This window comes from Primulina eburnea, chromosome 15, assembly GCF_022965805.1.
Source record: "Primulina eburnea isolate SZY01 chromosome 15, ASM2296580v1, whole genome shotgun sequence".
Lineage (NCBI taxonomy): Eukaryota > Viridiplantae > Streptophyta > Magnoliopsida > Lamiales > Gesneriaceae > Primulina > Primulina eburnea.
The window spans coordinates 25,389,094-25,411,462 of record NC_133115.1 but is presented as its reverse complement, the minus strand read 5'-3'; the positions used below and the strand labels follow the sequence as shown (position 1 = coordinate 25,411,462).

The 22,369-nt window shown below is 36.3% G+C and overlaps 1 protein-coding gene across 1 annotated transcript; it reads right to left on the bottom strand.

Annotated features, from left to right (window-relative positions):
* Positions 1 to 11,279: 11,279 nt before the first annotated feature.
* Positions 11,280 to 14,424, bottom strand: LOC140814614 (uncharacterized). Its single transcript, XM_073173650.1, has 6 exons — positions 13,751 to 14,424; positions 13,243 to 13,493; positions 12,698 to 13,073; positions 12,445 to 12,576; positions 12,186 to 12,361; positions 11,280 to 11,726 (listed from the first exon to the last, which is right to left on the bottom strand). The coding sequence occupies exons 1-6, from the start codon at positions 14,417 to 14,419 to the stop codon at positions 11,603 to 11,605; spliced, it is 1,728 nt and encodes a 575-aa protein (XP_073029751.1). The 5' UTR covers positions 14,420 to 14,424; the 3' UTR covers positions 11,280 to 11,602.
* Positions 14,425 to 22,369: the final 7,945 nt, after the last annotated feature.

Here is a 22,369-nt window from a genome sequence, read left to right as displayed (position 1 = left end):
AGATTTCAAAGTCTACCAAATGGATGTCAAGAGTGCATTCCTGAATGGTCAGTTGCAGGAAGAAGTGTATGTTGAACAACCACCAGGTTTTGTTAACCACTCTCTTCCTAATCATATTTATCACTTGAACAAAGTGTTGTATGGTCTTAAACAAGCTCCTAGAGCTTGGTGTGATACTTTATCAAAAAATTTAACTGATCATGATTTCACTGTTAGATCAGTTGATAAGACTTTGTTCAAATTTTCAAAGAATGATCATATTTTACTTGTGCAAATATATGTTGATTATATTATTTTTGAGTCAACTAACCCCAAATTGTGTGAGAAATCTTCCAAGTTAATGCAGGATAAGTTCGAGATGAGCATGATGGGTGAAATGACATTTTTCCTTGGTCTGCAAGTGAAGCAACTGGAAACTGATACTTTTATCAGTCAGACAAAATGCATGAAGGAATTGCTTAAGAAATTTGGCATGGAGACATGTTCATCTGCAAATATCCGGATCTCAGATCGATCTTGGAATACACAGAAGAACCCCTCAACTGATCAAATAAGTCATCTACACGAGGCAAAGGGCATTTATTCTTTACCGTAGCCTTGTTCAGTTGCCGGTAATCAATGCAGAGTCTCATTGAACCGTCTTTCTTTCTGACAAACAGTACTGGAGCACCCCGAGGAGAAACACTCGGTCTGATGTAACCCTTGGCTAGTAAATCTTCTAACTGATCTTTTAATTCTTTCAATTCAATCGGTGCCATTCTGTATGGAGTTTTCGAAATAGGAACTGTACATGGTATCAATTCAATACTGAAGTCTATCTCTCTTACTGGAGGAAAACCCGGAATATCATCTGGGAAGACGTCAGCAAACTCACATACCACTGGCAAATCTACCAATGATGGGCTCGATTTCACTACATCTACTGAATACACAAGGAATCCTCTGCTCTTTTCTGTAATAATCGAATCATATAAAATGCAGATATCAAAGGAATTCTAGATCTAGAACCCTTACCGTAGAATTTCCATTAATCAGCCATCTCAGGTCTAAATCTCACAATTTTCTGGAAACAATCTACGGTAGCTCTGTACTTGATCAGCATATCGATACCAATAATGCAGTCAAAATCAGACAACCCAAGTACAATATAGTTTAACTCAATCTTATGCCCATCATACTGCAGTATACAATATTTAACAGCATTCACTGATATCAGACCTCTCCCCAAAGGTGAAGAGACAAATACTACAACAGATGACTCAACAGACAATACATTTATCAATGCAAATCTCTCAGATATAAAAGTATGAGATGCACCCGTATCAATCAATACATAATCAGGATAACCACAAAGAGAACAGTTACCTGCAACAACATCATTTGGTGCTTCTTGAGCATGTTCTTCAGTCAAAGCAAACAATCTGGCCTGCTGTCTCGGAGGCTGGCTAACAGTCTGGCTTCCTCCTGGCCTCGGCTGTGATTGGGTAGGTGCTGGCTGGAAAGATTGAATAGCAGATGATCGTCTATCTGCCTAAGCCACTGATCCAGAGGATTCAGCTACCTGGGATATTTGGGAACCTCGCTGTGGACAGACTCTGGCAAAATGTCCCTGCTGTCTGCAAATGTTGCAACTACCAAATACTCCTTGGCATTGCTCTGCGGGACGTCTCCCTACGCAAGTTCTACAATAAAACCCTGTATAACTCTGGTTCTGTCGTGAACCACTGGAGCTAGATGAACTACTACCAAACTTCTTGAACTGTTTCCCTCTGGCCTTCAAATAATCTTTCTTTCCACTGCTACTACTGACACTCTCAAATCTGGGAGGGAGTTGGTGGAACTGAGTAGAAGCAGGTTGATGTTGTTTCGGTGCTGGTGCGACATACGAAGCTCCTTTTTGCCTAATCAGACCCGCTTCAGCTCTCTTTGCTCTATTCAAAGCATCAGCAAAGTTATTTGGTCTCCTTGTATTCACCAATGTAAAAATATCAGGATTCAGCCCATTGATGAACTGATCAGCAACACCTTCATCGTTCTCGGCAACATGTGGAGCAAAATATAACAAGGTAGAGAACTTGGCCACATATTCTTCAATGTTCAGTTGACCCTGTCTCAAATTAGCAAACTCTGCTCCCTTGTCTTTCCTGTACGATACTGGGAAAAATATTTGATAAAATTCAGTCTTAAAGGTTTTCCACGTAATAACCGTACATCAATGCTCCAAAGCCATCTTTGACATAAGCCACCAATTCTTTGCAACGTCTTGCAACTGGTGCCCAATCATTTGACTCGTCGCTCATCTGTATAATCCAATGAGTCAAACAACATTTCGATATCATCAAGCCAACTCTCACAGTCAACAGATGTCTTGGTTCCTTTCAGAGTCGGCGGTTTAAACGACTGAAATCTCTTAATTAATGTTTCCATCGGGGTTGTTATGACATCCATCGGATTAGCTGAGGTACTACCTTGTTCTGGGATTCTTCGAGGAGGCATATCTGATGATCACAATGATTAGTAATTAAGTCTAACAAATCTATTTCAATCTTCCTCTGATCATCTTACCTCTAATCAAGAATCGGTTCTGATTCATTCTCAATTAATACACGTTTCCAATCAAATCAGATGATCAGGTAAACATGTATTAAAGCAGTAAAAACATGCTAGCACTGCAAAAGCAAGGAAGAAAACTCAATCTACCCCGCTCACTAACATCTATCTCAGCCTAAGGAAACTACTGCTCTGATACCACCTGCTGTGGAGACCCGGACGCTAATTCATTTCTTAATCGTCTTTAGGAATAATTGGATCAATTAATTAATCTGGGTCTAATTTTTTTTAAAAAAATACATAAATGCGGAACATATGATAATCCATTTTATATAAATATCAAGAGTAAAGTACAAGTCTTGTACAACATACATTCATATCAAACTAAAGTTCAACAACTATACATCAAGTGCTGAAACCAATTATACTTCTGGGCCCGGATCTCCACGCTAATTTTGATCTCTCATCCTCTTCTTGACCCTGATCCTGTCTCAGATGTTGTCATGCACACATACAGACACAACAACAGCCGGATAACTCCGGTGAGAATATAATTCCCATATAAACCAAGTATCCATGAATTTCATATAAAACATATAAGAAAGCATAAACAGTTATCAAATAACATGTATCACAATCTGTGAAACATAAATCAAGATAAACTGTAAATCAAACTCGATAACTCTTAGTCTCTGACTCGACTATGATCTAGTCTAGGGATCCCGGTTCCCGGACGTTGGCATATTATATCGAATATCTGCAATAGAATTCGATCTACTCCTAAGCACATCGATATAAACCAAACATCCAGTGTCTTGGCACCTCTGCCAATGACTAGGCACATCTGCCCACGATTCTTTCTCGATATATATCTTCTATTATCTGCTTTTCTATAAATCAATAGAATAAGCATATTCATTCAAAGAATATAAAGGTATTAAAATAATAACAAGTAAGTATGTGGTTTTGGGAAAACTCAAGTCAAATCTAACTCGAGTCGTATCTCCCGGTTTAACATTGATTTATATCTTTCTTTTTGTCGATCTGACGAAGTCGAAGTCTTGAATTCGAATATGTCAATACTCAGTCTGGCAATGAAATTCGAATATACAATATCACCATTCCATTCAAACAAGATATCTCAATCTTATCAAATTCTGACGACATAACAGGTACAATCTCGAAATACCGGCAATACCATATCAATAAACATCAATTTCAGTAACTCATAATCAACCAACACACAATCTACAATATAATCTCAATCAAATTAAATCTGAAAAATCATAACAATTTCATACGGTATACGTTCTTCAATCCGATTTCGATTATACGATGACTAAAATCTCGGGAACACATAATATGAATCAAATTCTGATTCCTTCAATAACATATTTTCAAGTCATAACAAAACATAAGAAAACTTATGTGGGGACCTGGACGCTAATTTATTTCTTAATCATCATTGGGAATAATTAGATCAATTCAATAAACAGGGTCTAAATTTTATTTTTTAAAATACCCGAGTACGCAACATATGAAATAACTCTTATTTCATTTACAAGATCAATATACAGATATAAGTACACGTCCTGTACAAAAGTAAATCATAATAACTATTTTTCATTCACTACATGTCCGATGATGAAACAGATCTACTTCTGGGCCCGAATCTCCACGCTAAACTAGTCCTCTCTCGTCCTTGTCTTGACCCTAATCCAATCTCACATGTTGTCATGCACACATACAAACAAGACAACAGCTGGATAACTCCGGTGAGAAATACATTCCCAGTATAAATCATGTATACATGCAATCATATAAACAAATATAAAAGCATGAAGCAGATATCCATAACATGTATCACAGTCAGAAACATGATTTGATATCAAACTGTAAATCACACTCTGAACATGTATCGTAATCAGAAAACATGAATCGATATTAAATGGTAAATCACACTTTGTGACTCTGAGACTCTGACTCGACTCATTCCTAATCTAGGGATCCCGATCTAAATAAGAACGCAACAATCTCCCCCTACTCTCCCGATCGCGGTGGCGGTACGTTCTTATTACGGACTTTGGTCCTGTCTATATCAAATCTCGGCGATAGGAGTCGCTCTTCTCCTAGGCAACATCGATATGACCAAACATCTTGTGTCTTGGCGACTCAGCCAAAGACTTGGCACATCATCCAATGACTAAGCACATCAGCCCAAGGACTAGGCACATCAGCTCATAACTCTACACATCACATATGCTTAACTATAAATCAATAGAATAGGCATAACAATCTCAAACATTGCAACATATCGAGGCAATGACAACTCACTATGTGATTTTGGGAAACTCAAGTTGAATCAAACTCGAGTTGTGCAATCCCGAATCAACATTAATTTATACCTTTCTCTTCTTGGTCTGACGAAGTCGAAGTCTCGAATTCAACTCTGTCCATATTCAATCTGGTAATGAAAATATCGAATATACTGTGTCAATGTACAACTCAATTCAAGACCTGTTCTGATCAAAACTCAAATCTAGACATATTTTGATCAATGTCCACTATACAATGATACAATCTCAATCAATAACGAATCTGATTAATATCAATCTACTGATGTTTCGACGGCATAACAATACAATCTCAATAACCTCGTCAATCTCAACATCACAGATATAATAACATGGCTCATAATCAATATCAATACAACTCATAATCTCAACAATAAATAACATATCATAATCTCAAATCTGTACAATCTCGATCATATCATTTCTGAAAATCATAACAATTTCATACACAGTCTGTTCTCCGATCTGACTTCAATTATACGATGTCTGGTATCGTAAGAACAACATATATGAATCATATCCGAAAACGTAACAAACTTACGTCTAGTTAAATCTCTCATCAATAGGAACACGGTGCTGACGTCAGATTGAAATTCTGACGGACGGATTCTGCGTAACCTTCAACTTCTCGCACGTAAGGACTTGGAGCTTCTCCCTTCGTTTTTCATTTTTCTTTCTCAATTCTGAATGAAGGAAGTAATATATATATACTAGTAAAAGATGAACATGCATTGCATGTGCTATTATTATTTTTAATTTGATTAAATAATACTAAATAATTAACACGAAATTATTTTCGATTTAGAAAAGTTGTTCGATTTAAAAGGGAAGTTTTGTTTTGATTTTTTATATTCAAAATATAGAGTGACTTGAAAAGGTTTTTAGTAGAGTAAGAAGGGTAATTATGGAATTAAGTATTTTGGTGTCCTCAAAGGTAGTTATTCTAAGACCCTCACAGTTAATATAATAGTATATATATATATATATATATATATATATATATATATATATATATATATATATATATATATATATATATATCCCATGCATGTATAGAAACGTGGCTCGCTTCTTTAAGAAACACGTCTCGCGCATATGCGCGACCCTCCTCGCCGCATATGCGCGAGACAATATGTCTCGGCACGTAACATCACGACATCTCGCGCATATGCACGCCTCACCTCCGCGCATATGCGCGAGGTTCTCTGGACATGGCATTTAGCTTCCGCACAGCTCGCGCATATGCGCGCACACTTCTCGCTCATATGCGCGAGGTCTTCTGCCACTGTCGCGCATATGCGCGGCTCCTTGTCTCGCGCATGCGCGAGGTGTTCTGTCCTCGCACATATTTCGTGTTTTATTCCGTCTTTTCCGGTCTAATCCTTTCAGTCTATAATCACATTAATTATCACTAAATCATTTCAGATTAACAAGATAAAAATCTCGGGCCTTACAACTTACGTCTGTGTGAAGCCTTTGTCGAGAGGAAATATAGTCGGATCGAAAAAAGACGGACGGATCTCGCGAAATCACAATTCTAAATTCTGAGAAGAATGAAGATTCCTTAGGAGCTTTTCTCGTTTCCTTGATGTAATTCTGAAGAAAAGGGAGAACTTACATAATATATGCATGGCTAGGAGAAGTGGCCAACTTTTTTGCACTGCACGTCTCGTGCATATGCGCGACTTTCCCCGGCGCATATGCGCGAGACCTACTGTCTCGGCATTTCTGAATTCATCAGCTCACGCATATGCGCGCCCCATGCTCGTGCATATGCGCGAGACCTAATGTCTCTGCGCATGGACTTCCCACATGCTCGCGCATATGCGCGAGGTCTTCTACTATGCTCGCGCATATGCGCGCCTCTTCTCGCACATATGCGCGAGGTGTTCTGCCCTCGCACATATCACATGCCTTCGTCTTGTATTTTCTCGATCTATTTCATTCATAATCACGTCAACTCATCAATTAATGATTTCTGATTACAATAATATAATCTCGGGAATTACAGTTCAGCTGATATATATTCCACTCTGATGTCCTTCTTGAGAGCATGATTTCTGATGAAGTGATGTCTGACATCAATTTGCTTGGTTCTGGAGTTAAGAACTGGATTATGTAATCGGAATGGAGCTGGTATTGTCACAGAAGATTGGTAACTCTTCAGATACTACTCCATAATCTTTCAGTTGTTGCTGAATCCAGAGCAGTTGAGCACATCAACTTCCAGCAGCTAAATATTCAGCTTCAGTTGTGGAAGTTGTGATGGATGTTTGATTTTTGTTAAACCATGATATCAGTCTGTCTATAGAAACTGACATAATCCACTTGTACTTTTTCAACATAGTCTCCATCTGAATAGCCAAATAAATTAAAAGATGAATCCTTAGCATATTATAAGCCCACATTCTGTGTACCTTTTAGAAATTTAAATATATGTTTAGCAGCTAGGAAATGCGATTGTTTAGGATTAGCTTGAAATATGGCACATAGCATACTGCAAACATAGTATCAGGATGGCTAGTTGTTACTGTATAATAAGAACCTATTACACCTTTGTAGAGTGTCATCTCAACTGATATTCCCCTTTCATCTCATGGGAGTGGATGCAGCTGAACATGTTACCATGCCAAATTTCTTCAGCAATTCTTTTGTGTATTTGGTCTGATTGATATAAATATCAGTTTCCAGTTGCTTCACTTGCAAGCCTAGGAAGAATTTCAGTTCACTAATCATGTTCATCTCGAATTTATCATGCATCAGCTTAGCAAACTTATCGCATAATTTGGGGTTATTTGACCTAAATATGATATCATCAACATAAATTTGAACAAATAAAGAATGATTTTTTTTAAAAATTTGAACAGTGTTTTATCAACTGTTCTCACTATGAAATCATGATCAATTAAAATTTTTGATAAGGTCTCATACCAAGTTCTAGGTGTTTGTTTCATTTCAGACCATATAAAACTTTATTAAGATGATAAACATGATCAGGGAGTGAGTGATTTACAAAACCTAGAGGTTGTTCTACATACACTTCTTCTTGTAACTGACTGTTCATAAATGCGCTTTTCACCTCCATCTAATATAATTTAAAGTTCTTGAATGATGCGTAGGCTAGGAATATCCTTATTGCTTCCAGTCGAGCAACTGGATCATATGTCTCATTGTAATCTATTCCTTCTTCATGTTTGTAGCCTTGTGCGACCAGTATCGCTTTATTGCGCACAACTGAACCATCTTCGTTCAGTTTGTTCATGTATACCCATTTGGTACCTATAATAGATTTTGAAGAAGGTCGTGGAACTAAAGTCCATACATTGTTATGTGTAAACTGATTAAGCTCTTCTTGCATAGCAATGACCCAACTGGGATCAGCAAGAGCTTCTTCAGTTTTCTTTGGTTCAAATTGCGAGATAAAATCAAAATGTATAAATAAGTTCAACATCTGATTTCTGGTTTTCACCGGATCAGATGGGTTGCCTAATACCAAGTTCTGAGGATGGTTTCTGCTCCATCTGTAGTCTGGATCTGTTTGACACGTTTGCAAATCTGGTTTAGTTTGTACCAGTTTCTTCTGCTTCAGTTGGAACGACATCAGCTTGAGGTTGAATGTTATCTAGCTGTTCATCAAACTAATTATCAGGAATTGTATCTTGTCCAACTGGTGGTTCTACCACTTCTGGCTCTAGTGTTTGAAGGGAGTTTTTGACAATATGAGTTTCATCTTCACTGTCATCTCCAAACTTATATCTGTTAAGCGATTAATCAGCTCAATTGGATCAGTTGGCTTATCAGTTAGCACAGTCTCATCAAATACAACATGTATAGATTTTTCAACGTTGAGAGTACGTTTATTGACTGTCATATATTCTTTAATAATTGATGAATATCCTAAGAATAATCATTCATCCGATTTAACATTGAAGGCAGTTAGGTGATTCTTATCATTGTTATGAATGAAGCATTTGCACCCGAATATTTTAAAGTATGAAACCTCGCTTTTCTTGCCATGTTAGATCTCGTATGGTGTTTTCGAATTATTCTTATTAATTATCGATATGTCCTGAGTATAACGTACGGTGTTAACAGCCTTTACCCAAAATCTTTCAAAAATACCAGAATCAGCTAGAATTGTTCTTGTTTCCTCTTTAAAAATTCAATTTCTTCGTTCAGCTACACCATTCTATTGTGGTGTTCTTGCAACTGAGAACTTATGTCTGATTCCTAAATTTTCAAGAAATTGAGGCAAAGTATGAATTACAAATTCAGTTTCGCGGTCGAATCTTATTTTTTTCAATCTCAACTGATTTTTCATTTAAAAGCCTTTTGAAAAGTTTTATCAGTTGTGAAGTAGTTTAATCCTTTGATTTGAGAAAAATGAAATAAGTAAATATTGAGAAATAATCAACAATCACAAAAATGTCTTTCATTCTCTCTAAGCTCATTACTGACATTGGACCAAATAAATCTATATGCATCAGTTTTAAGCATCAGGTTGAAGATTTACTTCTTTTGTTTTTTAAAGAGGATCTAACTTGCTTCTCAAACTGACAAGATGAACAAATTTTAATCTTTTGAAAACTCACATTTCGGTAGACCAGTCACCAGTTTGTGTTTGCTCAGTTGTGCAATGGCTTTGAAATTTAGATGGTTCAATCTTTTGTGTCACAGCCAGTTCTGAGATTGATTTGAAGCTACGAAGCAAACTGGATTATCGGGTGGACTGCTTCAACTCACTTTGTAGGTGTTTCCACATCTATTTCCTATCATAATTATATCACTAGTTGTGTTTTTAACTGAACAGTCATGCTTACTTAATTCAACTGGATGATTGTTATCATATAGTTGACTGATGTTGATTAAGTTATATTTCAGATTGTCAAAATACATCATTAATGATAATGATAATATTACCATGGATAATCTTATATTTACCCATGTTTTACCTTGTGAAGCATCCCCAAAACTGATCTTGGGACCATAATATTTGATCGGTTGAGATATCAGTTCAGCTTTTCCAGTCATTTGTCTCGAGCATCCAATGTCCAAGTACCAGACTGAATCTTTGATCAAATTACTTGTAACCTGCAATAATAAATAACGAATAAATTTGGTACCCAAATCTATTTAAGTCCAGAACTGATTAGTCCTTTAGGAACCCAAATTTGGATCAGTCGAACTGATCTACCAGTTTCTGTGTTCCAGATAATCTTTCCTGGCTTGTGTGTGACATGTGAGTGCGGTGAAAATGATACAACATGTGTTGTGCTCTTTTATTCTTATTGTTCATCTGGTATCATTTTTTAACAGGCTTGCTATTATAGTAATTATTATAATAGCCCCTTGCTGAATTTCGTTTATCATAACTGGACTTCTTGAGTGACCAGCTGCACGATTCAGCTGAACTCTTGGAACTGTACCCAATTCAATGTCGCTTTGCCTTATTCATGTTTTCAAATGATTTTTCAACTGGTTTTTCCACCGGCTTACTGAACTATGATTCTCATGTACCATTACTGATTTAACAAAGTGAATATACTTCCATTTGCTCGTATTCAGTTTTGGCATTGTACCACTGTTTGAGGGTTCATCTTGGCTATTGAAGCCCAGACCAGTCTTATCTCCAACTGGTTTTTGTGACCTTTGCATTCCAGTTAGCGTAACTGACGACTTATTCCAAGCCTGAATTACTTCAGTCAGTTTAGAGTTTTCTGATCTCAGCTGCTGAATCAAATAATTGATCTCTCTTTTCAGCTATCAGCTTAGCAATCTTCTCTTTGACGTTTAAGCTTTCAACTGATTTAGAGCTTTCAGCTAAGTTAGTTGAGGGGTCATTTTGCTTTGCCTTAGCTTCCTCAAAAGAGATAACTAGCTTGCGGTACTCATTTACCATATCGTGCAGTGTAGAAATAAGTTCTTCTCATGTGAAATCAATTGAGCTAAATTCAAACACCCGATCACTTCTGGACTCCAACTCAACATCATCAGCCATGAGGCATTTCACCTCATCTTCATCACTTGAGCTGCTTCAGCTCTCGGTTTCAAATGCTTTACAGTCAAAGTCAGGTTTGCCTTCTCTAGTTTGTATATCTAATTCATAGGCTTTTAAATATGCAAATAAGTCTTGTAATTCCACCTTTTTCAAATCAATTATACATGATTATTCTAAAATTGACAATGAACTCAATTCGAATATGATTTTTTCATTCTAGGTATAAAAATAATCCCCAAATCTGAAAATTCTTGAAAATGTAACACAAATACAAGAGTGTAATTTCCATCCTAAAGAATTATAACGCTACAAAAATAGTAAAAAAGAAATTGTTGATACTCCACCGTCTACAGATTCATAACGTTACCATGTTGCGCTGAAACAAATGGTGATTTATTAGCTTAATAAATCATGTGATACTAAAATATATCAAAATATTTGACATGGGAAAGTATCCACTCAAGCACGATGGCTAGACAAATTGACCTTTCACCAACAAATTCTGAAATAAATGAAAATTAAGTATGTTACAGGCGAAAAATGATTTTGTTGAAGGAATCCGACGTCTCTTCTTGGTTTAGTGATTTTCATTTCCTAGGACTTGATGTATCCCTTGAATATTAGCCACAATTAAGTTTATGTATGGATAATACTTGGATTTGCGCAAAGGCAGCCAGCCATCTTGATAGTCGATATCAACTCATTCCCACTCGATAGTTGAAGGAGGCTTCGATGTGATGTCCAGAAGAACCCTGTTTACTCCAGGGACTTCGTTGCAAATCCTAGTGGAAAGATCAATAAGAAACTTATGATCAAAGTAGTACCTGCACGTGGAACATAGGGTAAGTCATAAGTGACCACCTGAGGCTTTCAAATCAGATCCAACACCATGACCACTTGTGGTGGGACTAATGACGCTCGAGTTTTACGATCCTGGCTGCTTCAGTCAATAATTCATTTCCACCCTTTTCACTCATTTCAGTTGCTTTTCCATCTTTTTATAGACAAATACACTTTCTGTTCAGTTCATGAATAATACATCCAACTTAAAAGCTAAAATGCAATAATTCTTAACCAAGAAATGAAAATGAGAGCCCTGAGATGGCAGGGACGCAACTGTTAAAAAATTCGCTGCAGAATGAAAAGTGATAAAAAATAATAATAATAAAAAATCTTAAATCAAACTTCGAAAAACAACATCAAGGACAGAAACAAGACCGAGTAATGTTAGCAAGACAGATGATAATGGATGTAGTAAACCAAGTTTAGAAGAAATGTAATACCAATCTGCAGTCATTCCATCTTGGCTTGTGACTGCTCTAAGTGTAATGGCATAGCTATGGGTTCTTTGATCCCCTTGAACTCCAACAGTTAATACTGGCATGAACACAGCAAATGCTTGCCATATGGAGTCGTAAATCCCAGCATCTCTGATTGCTTGAATGAAAATTTCATCGGCCTGATACAGATCATTCATAGAATAACATAGTAAATAGATCATTCAAGCACACAAACACTATGCTAGACATGAGCTTTATGTACCTTGCGAAGGATATCCAACCGATTCTCTAAAGTAACGTCACCAGGGACTCGTACAGCAAGGCCAGGTCCAGGGAATGGGTGACGCTTCAAAAAGGCTTCAGGTACCCCCATTATCTTTCCTAACTTACGAACCTAACAAGCACTCACAGTATTGTATGAAAGCAACAGCTTAGCAGATGTTGAGGAAAAACAAAGATGAGTAAGAGATAAATTTCACACAACTACGTGGACGGTGGAAATTTAAACCATATACCTCATCCTTGAACAAAAGTTTAAGCGGTTCTATTAGCTTCAATTTCATGTCCTTAGGGAGTCCTCCGACATTATGATGGCTTTTGATGGTGTGGGAGTGGGTCCTTCCACTTCCGGGGGGTGGGCACGATTCAATCACATCTGGATACAAGGTTCCTTGAACCAAATAAGCAGGTTTCTTTCCTAATTTTTGCTCCAAATCATGGGCAAATGCATCAAAGGTGCTGATGAATTCACTTCCAATAATTTTCCTTTTCTTTTCAGGTTCAGTAACACCTTTTAGCTTGCTGAGAAATTGCTCAGTCGCATCAATACAAGTGATGGGTAAGTGAAGATCCCTTTGGAAGGTCTCCATCACTCTTTCTCTCTCCTTCCACCTAGCATATGAATATTATATCAAATCATAATAAAAGAGGACAAATACAAAGAAAACAACACTGACTTCATTTGTGAGCAGGTATATTTTCGAATTCAACTTCTACGTCAAACTTCGAGTATTTATTTAATAAAAATGAAATAAGTAAAACTTGATGAATTTTATTCAACCTTAACAAACCATTGTCAACAAAAACACAATGAAGCCTGTCTCCAATTGCCTTGTGAACAAGAGTAGCTGCTACCGTAGAATCCACACCTCCAGATAATGCACAGATGACGTGATCTTCAGCTCCAACAGTGTCCTTGATAATTTTTAATTCTTCATCCAGAACATCTTCCATCTTCCAGCCAGCAGTTACTCCGCATACATCAAAGAGGAAGTATTTCAAAGTTTCCATTCCTTCTGGAGAATGCGTTACCTACAAAAGATTCAATATACACTCAAGAACGGTCATACAGACAAACAGAAGAGCAAAACATCAAGGCCTAAACATGCTAGACACACAAACCTACTCATTAATATAAGAAGTACTAAAAAACTGCCATCTTTACCCACAATTACTTAAAAAGCTGCCCCTTTACCCACAATTACTAAAAAAGCTGCCACCTTTACGCATAAAAACCTTTTTTTGCCATAAACATCCAACTAGTTCCACATAAACGAGAACTGTCATACCTCAGGATGATACTGCAACCCATAAAACCTTCTGTCCACATTCTCCACCCCTGCCACAGCCCCCTGTTTGCTCCTCGCCACAACCTCAAACCCCTCCGGCAACTTCACCGCTTCATCTCCATGACTCATCCACACATTTTGCCTATCCCCTTCCTTTTTATTCCCAAACAACCCACCCACCTTCTCCACTTCAATCTCCATCCTCCCATACTCCTGCTTATCCCCAACCCTCACCACACCCCCCAATTGCTGCACAATCAATTGCAGCCCATAGCATATGCCCAAAACATGAACCTTGTTAGATTCCACGTACTCAATAAACCCCGCCGGGAAACACGGCGCGTTGGGAGCGTGAACGCTATGGGGACCACCTGATAAAATGATCACTCGTGGGTTCAGGTCTGTGATTGATTTCAAGGAGGAAGTGCCGTTGATACAGAGGGAGAAGACGTTCAAAGCTCGAATTCTCCGGGTGATGAGGTGGGTGTACTGCGAGCCGAAGTCCAGTATCAGTACGAGGTTCGATTTCACTTCTTGAGGATCCATTACCGCCGCAGAATTTTTCTGGGATTCGGATTTCTTGGGGTGGACGAGGGGTTTAGCATGTGAGGTGGCTAGGGTTTTGGAAAGGGTTTTTATGTGGCGGGAATGGAAAGGGATCTTTTGCATTAAAAAAAAAAAAAAGAAGATCATGGGCTTTGTATGCAAACGATTATGTAACGAACTTCATATGTAATTAATGGATCAAATTAATTTAACTCACTATTTATATTACCTATAAATTATTCCTTTGATTATATGTTACTGAAATCGAGCAGGTAAATTATCTAATAAATTTTGAGTTTTCTCTTGACCGACGTTTGAAAATTTTGGTTCGATAAATTTGAGTAGACCTGACTACGAGTTGAGTTTGGTTCCGGTTTACGTTGGAACCGAGAGTAGACCTGACTACGAGTTGAGTTTGGTTCCGGTTTACGTTGGAACCGACGGGTCCGGGTTGAAGCAAATAGATCCGGGGTAGAAAATCCAAACTCTTAACCGATGAGCCAGTTACAGTCCAGGTCACGGAACTGGTGGTTTGGGTTCGGTTGGTTAACCATCGGTTCCGGGTCTGGTTCGACTTTTTTATTTTTTTAAAAAAATTTAAAAAGTATAAACTCTTCCTTCTTAAAATTTTTTACTTTTATCGTTAAATAATTAATTAACATGTAGAAGTAAAGGATATGATTCTCGTTTTATACTACTGCAATCCCTTCTCTTTCACTGAATTTAGAAGTATAAAATGAGAAGTCAATCTGTTAAGTTTTCAAAATTGTCATTCCTAATACTTTCAATGCAGAAAGCATTGTTTGCGTAAATATCACTCTATTTTAATTTTTTTTAAAATAACATGACCAACAGGATTGGACTCGCCGCGTCGAAAAATTGTCTACCCGTAAACCATAACTGGACCACCTTACAATTGTTCTTGTCACAGTTCCGGTTCAAAGATGTTGATCTAGTTAACGAGTCTGTTGATCACGGATTGACATATATGTAATATTTTTCGTAGACTGGATAAGGTTGGAGATTTATCTTAAAAAATTGATACGTGATAATGCCTCATATGAATTTTTGTAGTTTCTAATAATTATTCAATCATGTAGTCAATATATTTCGAACATTGGTTGTCATTATTTAGTACAAGAGATTGCGATTCAACATTTTTACATCCTCTCGTATTTGACTCAAACTTTACTATAATTATAGTTTTAAAAATAATTATGTTATCTTTATTTTTCAATTTATCATTTCATCTCTCGAGCCAACCGGTGCTTTAATTGTTTTTTAATTATTATTTTTGAATTATATTTAGTTGTATATTTCGACTTTATGTTTTATTCCCATTCTTCATATAATTTTTGCTACAAACGCATTATCTAAGTACTTAGGCCATCTCCAACCCAACACCATGTTGGTGTAATACTCCATCATAGTGTGAATTTTTCTTCTCCAACCCAACACCATTTCCTACTCCATTTTGGTGGTGTGCTACAGTATTGCACCAAATTTGGTGCAATACTGTAGCAATAGCGTAAATCCCTTTTTTTTTGTTTTTTGTTTTTGGTTTTTTTATGTGATTAATTGAACATTGCACATACCCTCATACAAAATATTTTATAAGCAAAATATTTCTAATTAAGTCTATATATATATATATATATATATATATATATATATATATATATATATATATATATATATATAAAATTAGCAATTATTATATTTATTTAATTATTTTATCATATGTATATATGTTTAAAATGAATTTATCCTATCAAAATTAGCATTATTATCTTATATTATTTTATGCAATTATAATTAATTAATTAATTATGGTGTTTTTTTATTTTAATTGTTATTGTAATATATTTTAAACCTAATTATTAATAAATTAATTATATTATCATGTAAATTTGTAACCATTTGTTTTAAAAACTTTATTTATTCAATAATTACATTATTGAATGAAATAAACAAACATAATAAATCACTTTATTATTGAAAATGACATTATAATACAACATAAAATAAAATAAGATCACTAATATTTAAGATACATAAACTTAAACAAAATAATAAACAATAAAATATTAAAAATCACACCACAATACAACTAAATAAATTAGGCTTACAAGCACATAAATTTTAAAACTCTTGTAAGCTGGATCCAGATCCTCCAATATCTCTAAAATATTTGTCATAGTTCAGACTACCACGTGCACGTTTTTTTACTTCCCTCTCATTCAAAATTATTGACTGTTCAGCCCGAAAGTTTTCACGCAAAGATGGATCTTGAATAGAGTTGAGATCAATTACTAAAATTTTGTTTTTTTCCTGAAACTTTGTCAGATCCAACATTTGTCGATTTTGTTCTATTTTTGTTTCATTTTGTTCCAATTTTCGTTCAGTTTGCTGCATACGTTTTATCTGTAATTCATTGTTATGTTCACGATAAACATTTCCAGTTTGGATACTTTCAAGAATTTTTTCTTGTCCTAATCTCATTGATTCAATTGTCTGAGACATATATTCATTTTTTTTCTTTTTCAATTTTGCTTTTTCAACTCCAATTGGTCGTTCTGACGAAGTACCACCAATATTTTCATCACTTAAGTTGATCTCAAACGGTGATAATCCAGAGGACGCTGATTTGGGAGAATCCGTTGCTTGTGTGTCTGTTTGTGGAGATTCAAACAATACCTCTTTGAATTGATGTCCGTGAGGGGTTTGATGAAGCTGCAAATTTCTCCACATTTTTCATAATAGACCATACATGATCAAACTTAAAACCTTTCTTAAAATTCGCATCATGTTTCATCAGCTCTTTTGCACGAATTAGCTGTATGTAAAATTAATGTAATATTAAATTATCAAAAGTAATGATAATAATATATAAGTGCAGATATTTCATTAAAAACAAAACTCACAATATCCATTTCTGAAGCACCGTTTGGATGGAGTTGTTCAACTTGTTTGATGCATCCTTTTAATTTACTAATTGCCGCCAATATTAACCCCATACGAGATTGCACAGATCTTTTGTTACGAACTTCAGTCATGTCAGGTGCTTTGGAATTGTTGTAGCTTTGCTCGATACGACTCCAAAATTGATTTCGAGATTGGTTTATGCCTATTATAGGATCTTGGGAAATGTCTAGATAAATATGACAAAGGTGTATGTCTTCTTGATATGAATAAGAAGCAGTTCGTGCATTCGAAGACATTGAAACTAAAATTTGTGGAGCGATAAGTATAATATTTAGTAAATCGAGAATGTCAATTGTGACTCAATTCTGAAATAATGTTATATCTATTTATAGACTGAGTAGTGTTAGATGATATGAAGTTGATGGTTGTGATTGAATGAAATCTAATCCGATGGTATATAAATGTGATAAGATTTTCAAGATACAAGATAAATATTTTATGGTTTCGATTGAAAGAAATCTAATACGACGGTAAATAAATCGGATAAGATTTCAAGTAGATATCTTTTGGTGGTGTGTTTGGTCTCTATTCATTAGGTCCTATCTTGATGATATCTGTTGCATTTGTTGTCCGTAACTACACGTAGAGGTAGGAAGAATGGTGCGGCTCCTGCCACCTCTCATGTCTACAATAACCATGAATTAATATATGTATGTAGAAATGGATATGCATGCCAACAAAAGGTCAGAGGACAACATCAACATGGCACACCATTTGAGTCATTAAACATAAGATAAAAACAAAGAAATTGATATAATAATAGCAAGGAAAATGACGTGTCATATAAATGTAGAAATTAGGATAAAGATTATAAGGTGTTGATTGAAAGAAATCTAATCTGACGGTTAATAAATCGGATAAGATTTTCTGGATATAAGATAAAGATCACGTGGATGGATTTAGTTTTGCTATATAATATAAATCATATGAAGATACATAAAGCATACTTAGAGATTTACAACTATCACTAGACACCATGGATTTTCAAAATTTTCATTTTTTTCATTCAGCATCATCTAGCTCATCTGATGAATTTGATTCACAAGTTATAGATCAATTTGAGTCCATCAATGAAACAGAGAATTTATTAGGGAGTCTAGCCACCAATAACACCATTTTAGCGGCTTCATATCTCGAGCAACATGAATCTGAAGTCAAACATGAAGGGTCGATTCCCGATCGTATTGTGATTCCGCGTGATCGAGAAATGGCTGATCGTAATCTATTCAACGATTATTTTGCTGAGAATCCAAGATACAATGAAGTAATGTTTCGAAGACGTTTTCGCATGTCACGAGGCCTTTTTCTCCGTATTGTCGATGCCGTGAAGAATCATGATCGTTTTTTCACACAACGGAAGATGGTCTTGGTCGACTTGGACTTTCTACTAATCAAAAAATTACAGCTGCAATGCGGATGTTGGCCTACGGTACACCAGCGGATGCTGCAGATGAGTACATTAAAATAGGAGAATCGACTACAATTCAATGTCTTCAACGTTTTTGTCGAGACATTGTAGAGGTGTTTGCAGAGAGGTACCTAAGGTCACCTACCCACATTGATATTGAGAGACTACTACGTATTGGTGAAAAACGTGGATTTCCTGGAATGTTGGGAAGCTTGGATTGTATGCATTGGAGATGGAAAAATTGCCCAACAGCATGGGCATGACAATATGCGGGTCGTAGTGGTTCTCCGACCATTATTTTGGAAGCGGTTGATGATTATGATTTTTGGATATGGCATACATTTTCTGGTATGCCAGGGTCTAACAATGACATCAATGTTCTCGAAGCATCCAATCTATTTTCAAATCTTGCACAAGGTATCGCACCTGTAAGGCCCGAGATGTTAGCATTCTTGTGAGACCCCGAAAATAAAATATTTAATTTAATTGGATGGCATTTCGTAATTATTGGATGGCATTACTGGATGGCATTTTCATAATTATTGGATGGCATTTTCGTAATTATTGGATGTCATTACTGGATGGCATTTTCGTAATTATTGGATGGCAATTTCGTAATTATTGAGAGGAGGCCACGTACTTGGCCATGCATGTGATATATATTAAAGTGTTAATTGCTACCACAATTTCAGAAAAATCATCCGAGAACCGAGAGTAGCTTTTCAAGTTTTCTTCGTGTGCTCAATTTGTGGTTTTGAAAGAATTGTATATCAGAAATTAATCCGGACACAGTACCGTATTCCTCTCGTCGACAGCTACTACAGGACGTAAGTTTTATTGATTTATGGTATCATTTGAAAATATGATGTTGTAGGAATTTGATATAATTCATATATGATGTTCTTGACATGTTAGACATCATAGAATCGAAGTCAGATTAAGAAACGGACTGATTATGGAATTGTTGTGATTTTCTGAAGTTAATTAATTGAGATATGATATCAGATTGTGTTGGTATCGATTATGAATTGAGAGAATTGTTATTTGGTGACGTGGTATTGACGGGGATACTGAGTTTGTATCGTTGTACCGTTGATTTTGAATTCAATCCAGATTGATCAGATTGTTATTGATTTGAAAGGTATATTGACATGAGATTATTGATATTGTCATTGCCAGACAGGCTGTGAGTTCAGGACTTCGACTGAGCCAGAAACCGACGAAAGAAAGGTATAAGTCAATGTGGTATTGGGAGATCGACTTGAGTCGGTTTAGACTTGAGTTTCCCTAAATCACATACTTTACTTTATTGCATTGATATTGCATTGATTTGATTGATATACTTGTTCTCTTGATTTATAGATAGCAGGTATCAGACGAGTAATCTTGTTACAGAAGTGCCTGATAGTGGTGGGATCGCCACGGACACATGACACGATGTCACAGGATAGTGTATACATCTTGGGACGAAAGTGCCTGACAGTGGCGGGATCGCCACGGGCACATTGCACAATGTCTCAAGATGGGATATTAGCGATAGAGCTACAGTCCATGACGGTTAGGTCGGGACACCGGATGTTTGGTTATATCGAGTAATAGGATTGGAATTCTTCTATTACAGAATTCGATATAGGAACACCATATTTGGTTATATCGAGTAATAGGATCAGGGTTCCTTCTATTACGGAATTCGATATAGGAATACCACATTTGGAAACCGGGATCCCTAGACTAGGATTGAGTCTAGTCTGAATTGTAGAATTGTAATTATGTTTCAGATTTTGATACATATTACTGTTACCTGATTACATGCTTTATATTGTTTATATGATTGCATGTTTCGTTGATTTATACTGGGATTATATTCTCACCGGAATTATCCGGCTGTTGTCTTGTCTGTATGTGTACATGACAACAGGTGGGACAGGATCAGGGTCCAGGAGATGAGGAGAGATCGTGATTAGAGTGGAGACTACGGACTTTGATTATGATGTATAATAGGGTTTGAACACTTGACATTAGTTGTTAAACCTTAGTTTAGTTTGAATGCATGCAGTACAGGACTTGTATTGTATTTTATATTGATATGTATATTAGTTTGATTGCACTACGTTCCGTATTTTAAAAAAAAAAAATTAGACCATGTTTTATAATTGATTAATTAGTCCCAATAATGATTAAAAACTTGATTAGCGTCCGGGTCCCCACAGCACCTCCGGCTAATTACTTAATTGGTGGAAAAGAGTATCATCAAAGATATTACTTAGCTGATGGTATATATCCTAAATGGTCAACTCTTGTCCCAAAAAAAATATTTTGCAATGAAACAAGAGTCGTATAGAAAAGCTGTCGAACGTGCGTTTGGAGTACTTCTGTTGGAAATCTTATTCCGGAATTTGACAAATTAACCAACTGAACCAAGTAACTGAATCAAGCAACTGATTTACGCATTGAAGTTACTAACTGGTTACGTAACTGATCGTTCAGCTATTATTTAAGCGCCTCAACCATCGATCAGTAAAGTGTGTTCCTAACTGAACACGTCATCAATTGATTGCGACAACCGACATATAGTATAGTCTAACTGCAACAGTAGTAGTGGAACGCCGCATTTCAGAAAGTTGCAGTGTACGATCTGTCAGAGAATATCGACGTGGCAAACAATGGCTGTTATTCAAATAAATGTTACCGTTGACAGAAGCCTATAAATAGTCGAAGAGAGCAGCTGAAGAACTACCGATTCTGAACTACTCATTTTACTTGCTGTTACTCTGCGAAAATATTCTCTCAACTTCGTCAAATCAAAGCTCAAGCTTATCAGTTTTATCAGTAGCATTCAGGCTACGTTTTGAGCTAGAAAAAGCACTTTGTAATTTTCGATAAATTGTACAAGTTGTGCTAAGATCAGTTGTGATCTGTAAAAGAGTTGTTAACTAAGAGTTTCAGTTTTGGCAATAGATAAGTCCAAACTGAAGTGGGTCAGTACACGTTATTGTATTTGATCAAAGTCTTTTAGTGAATATCCTATCTTTGTGATAGAAGGGGTGACGTAGGAGTTATTCAAGTCTCCGAACATCCAGAAACATTTCCTGTGTTATTTACTTTCAGTTATCCATTCTATCTTTCAGTCAGTTAGTTTTCCGCAACTGTTTTATTCAGTTTAACTGATTGTTATCGACCGACGAGATACTTGAGTCAGTTTGTAACAAAACTGAACCCAACCTTTCGAAGAAGTTTTAATTTAGCAAGTGTTTATTCAACCCCCCCCCCCCCCCCCCCCCTTCTAAACACTTTCACCTTGAGTTAACCGATCCTATCAAGTGGTATCAGAGCGAAGTTTATCTTGTCATAGAACATATTCTCTCAACTGATTCATTATGTTTTCTTTCAACAAAATTCCTATGTTTTCCAGGGAAGACTTTGACGACTGGAAAATCAGAATGCATGCTCATTTAGCTGCACAAGATGATGATATGTGGTACGTCATAACTGACGGGCCAATGAAAATTCTGAAAGCAAACACAGCAGTTGCCATCACCGAAGGGGCACCTCATAGAATCGAAAAACCCAGAGATGAGTGGACTGCTGAAGATAAAAGAAAAGCAAACCTTGACAATGTAGCCAAGGACATACTGTATAAAACACTGGACAAGATAACGTTCAGTAAGATCAAGATGTGC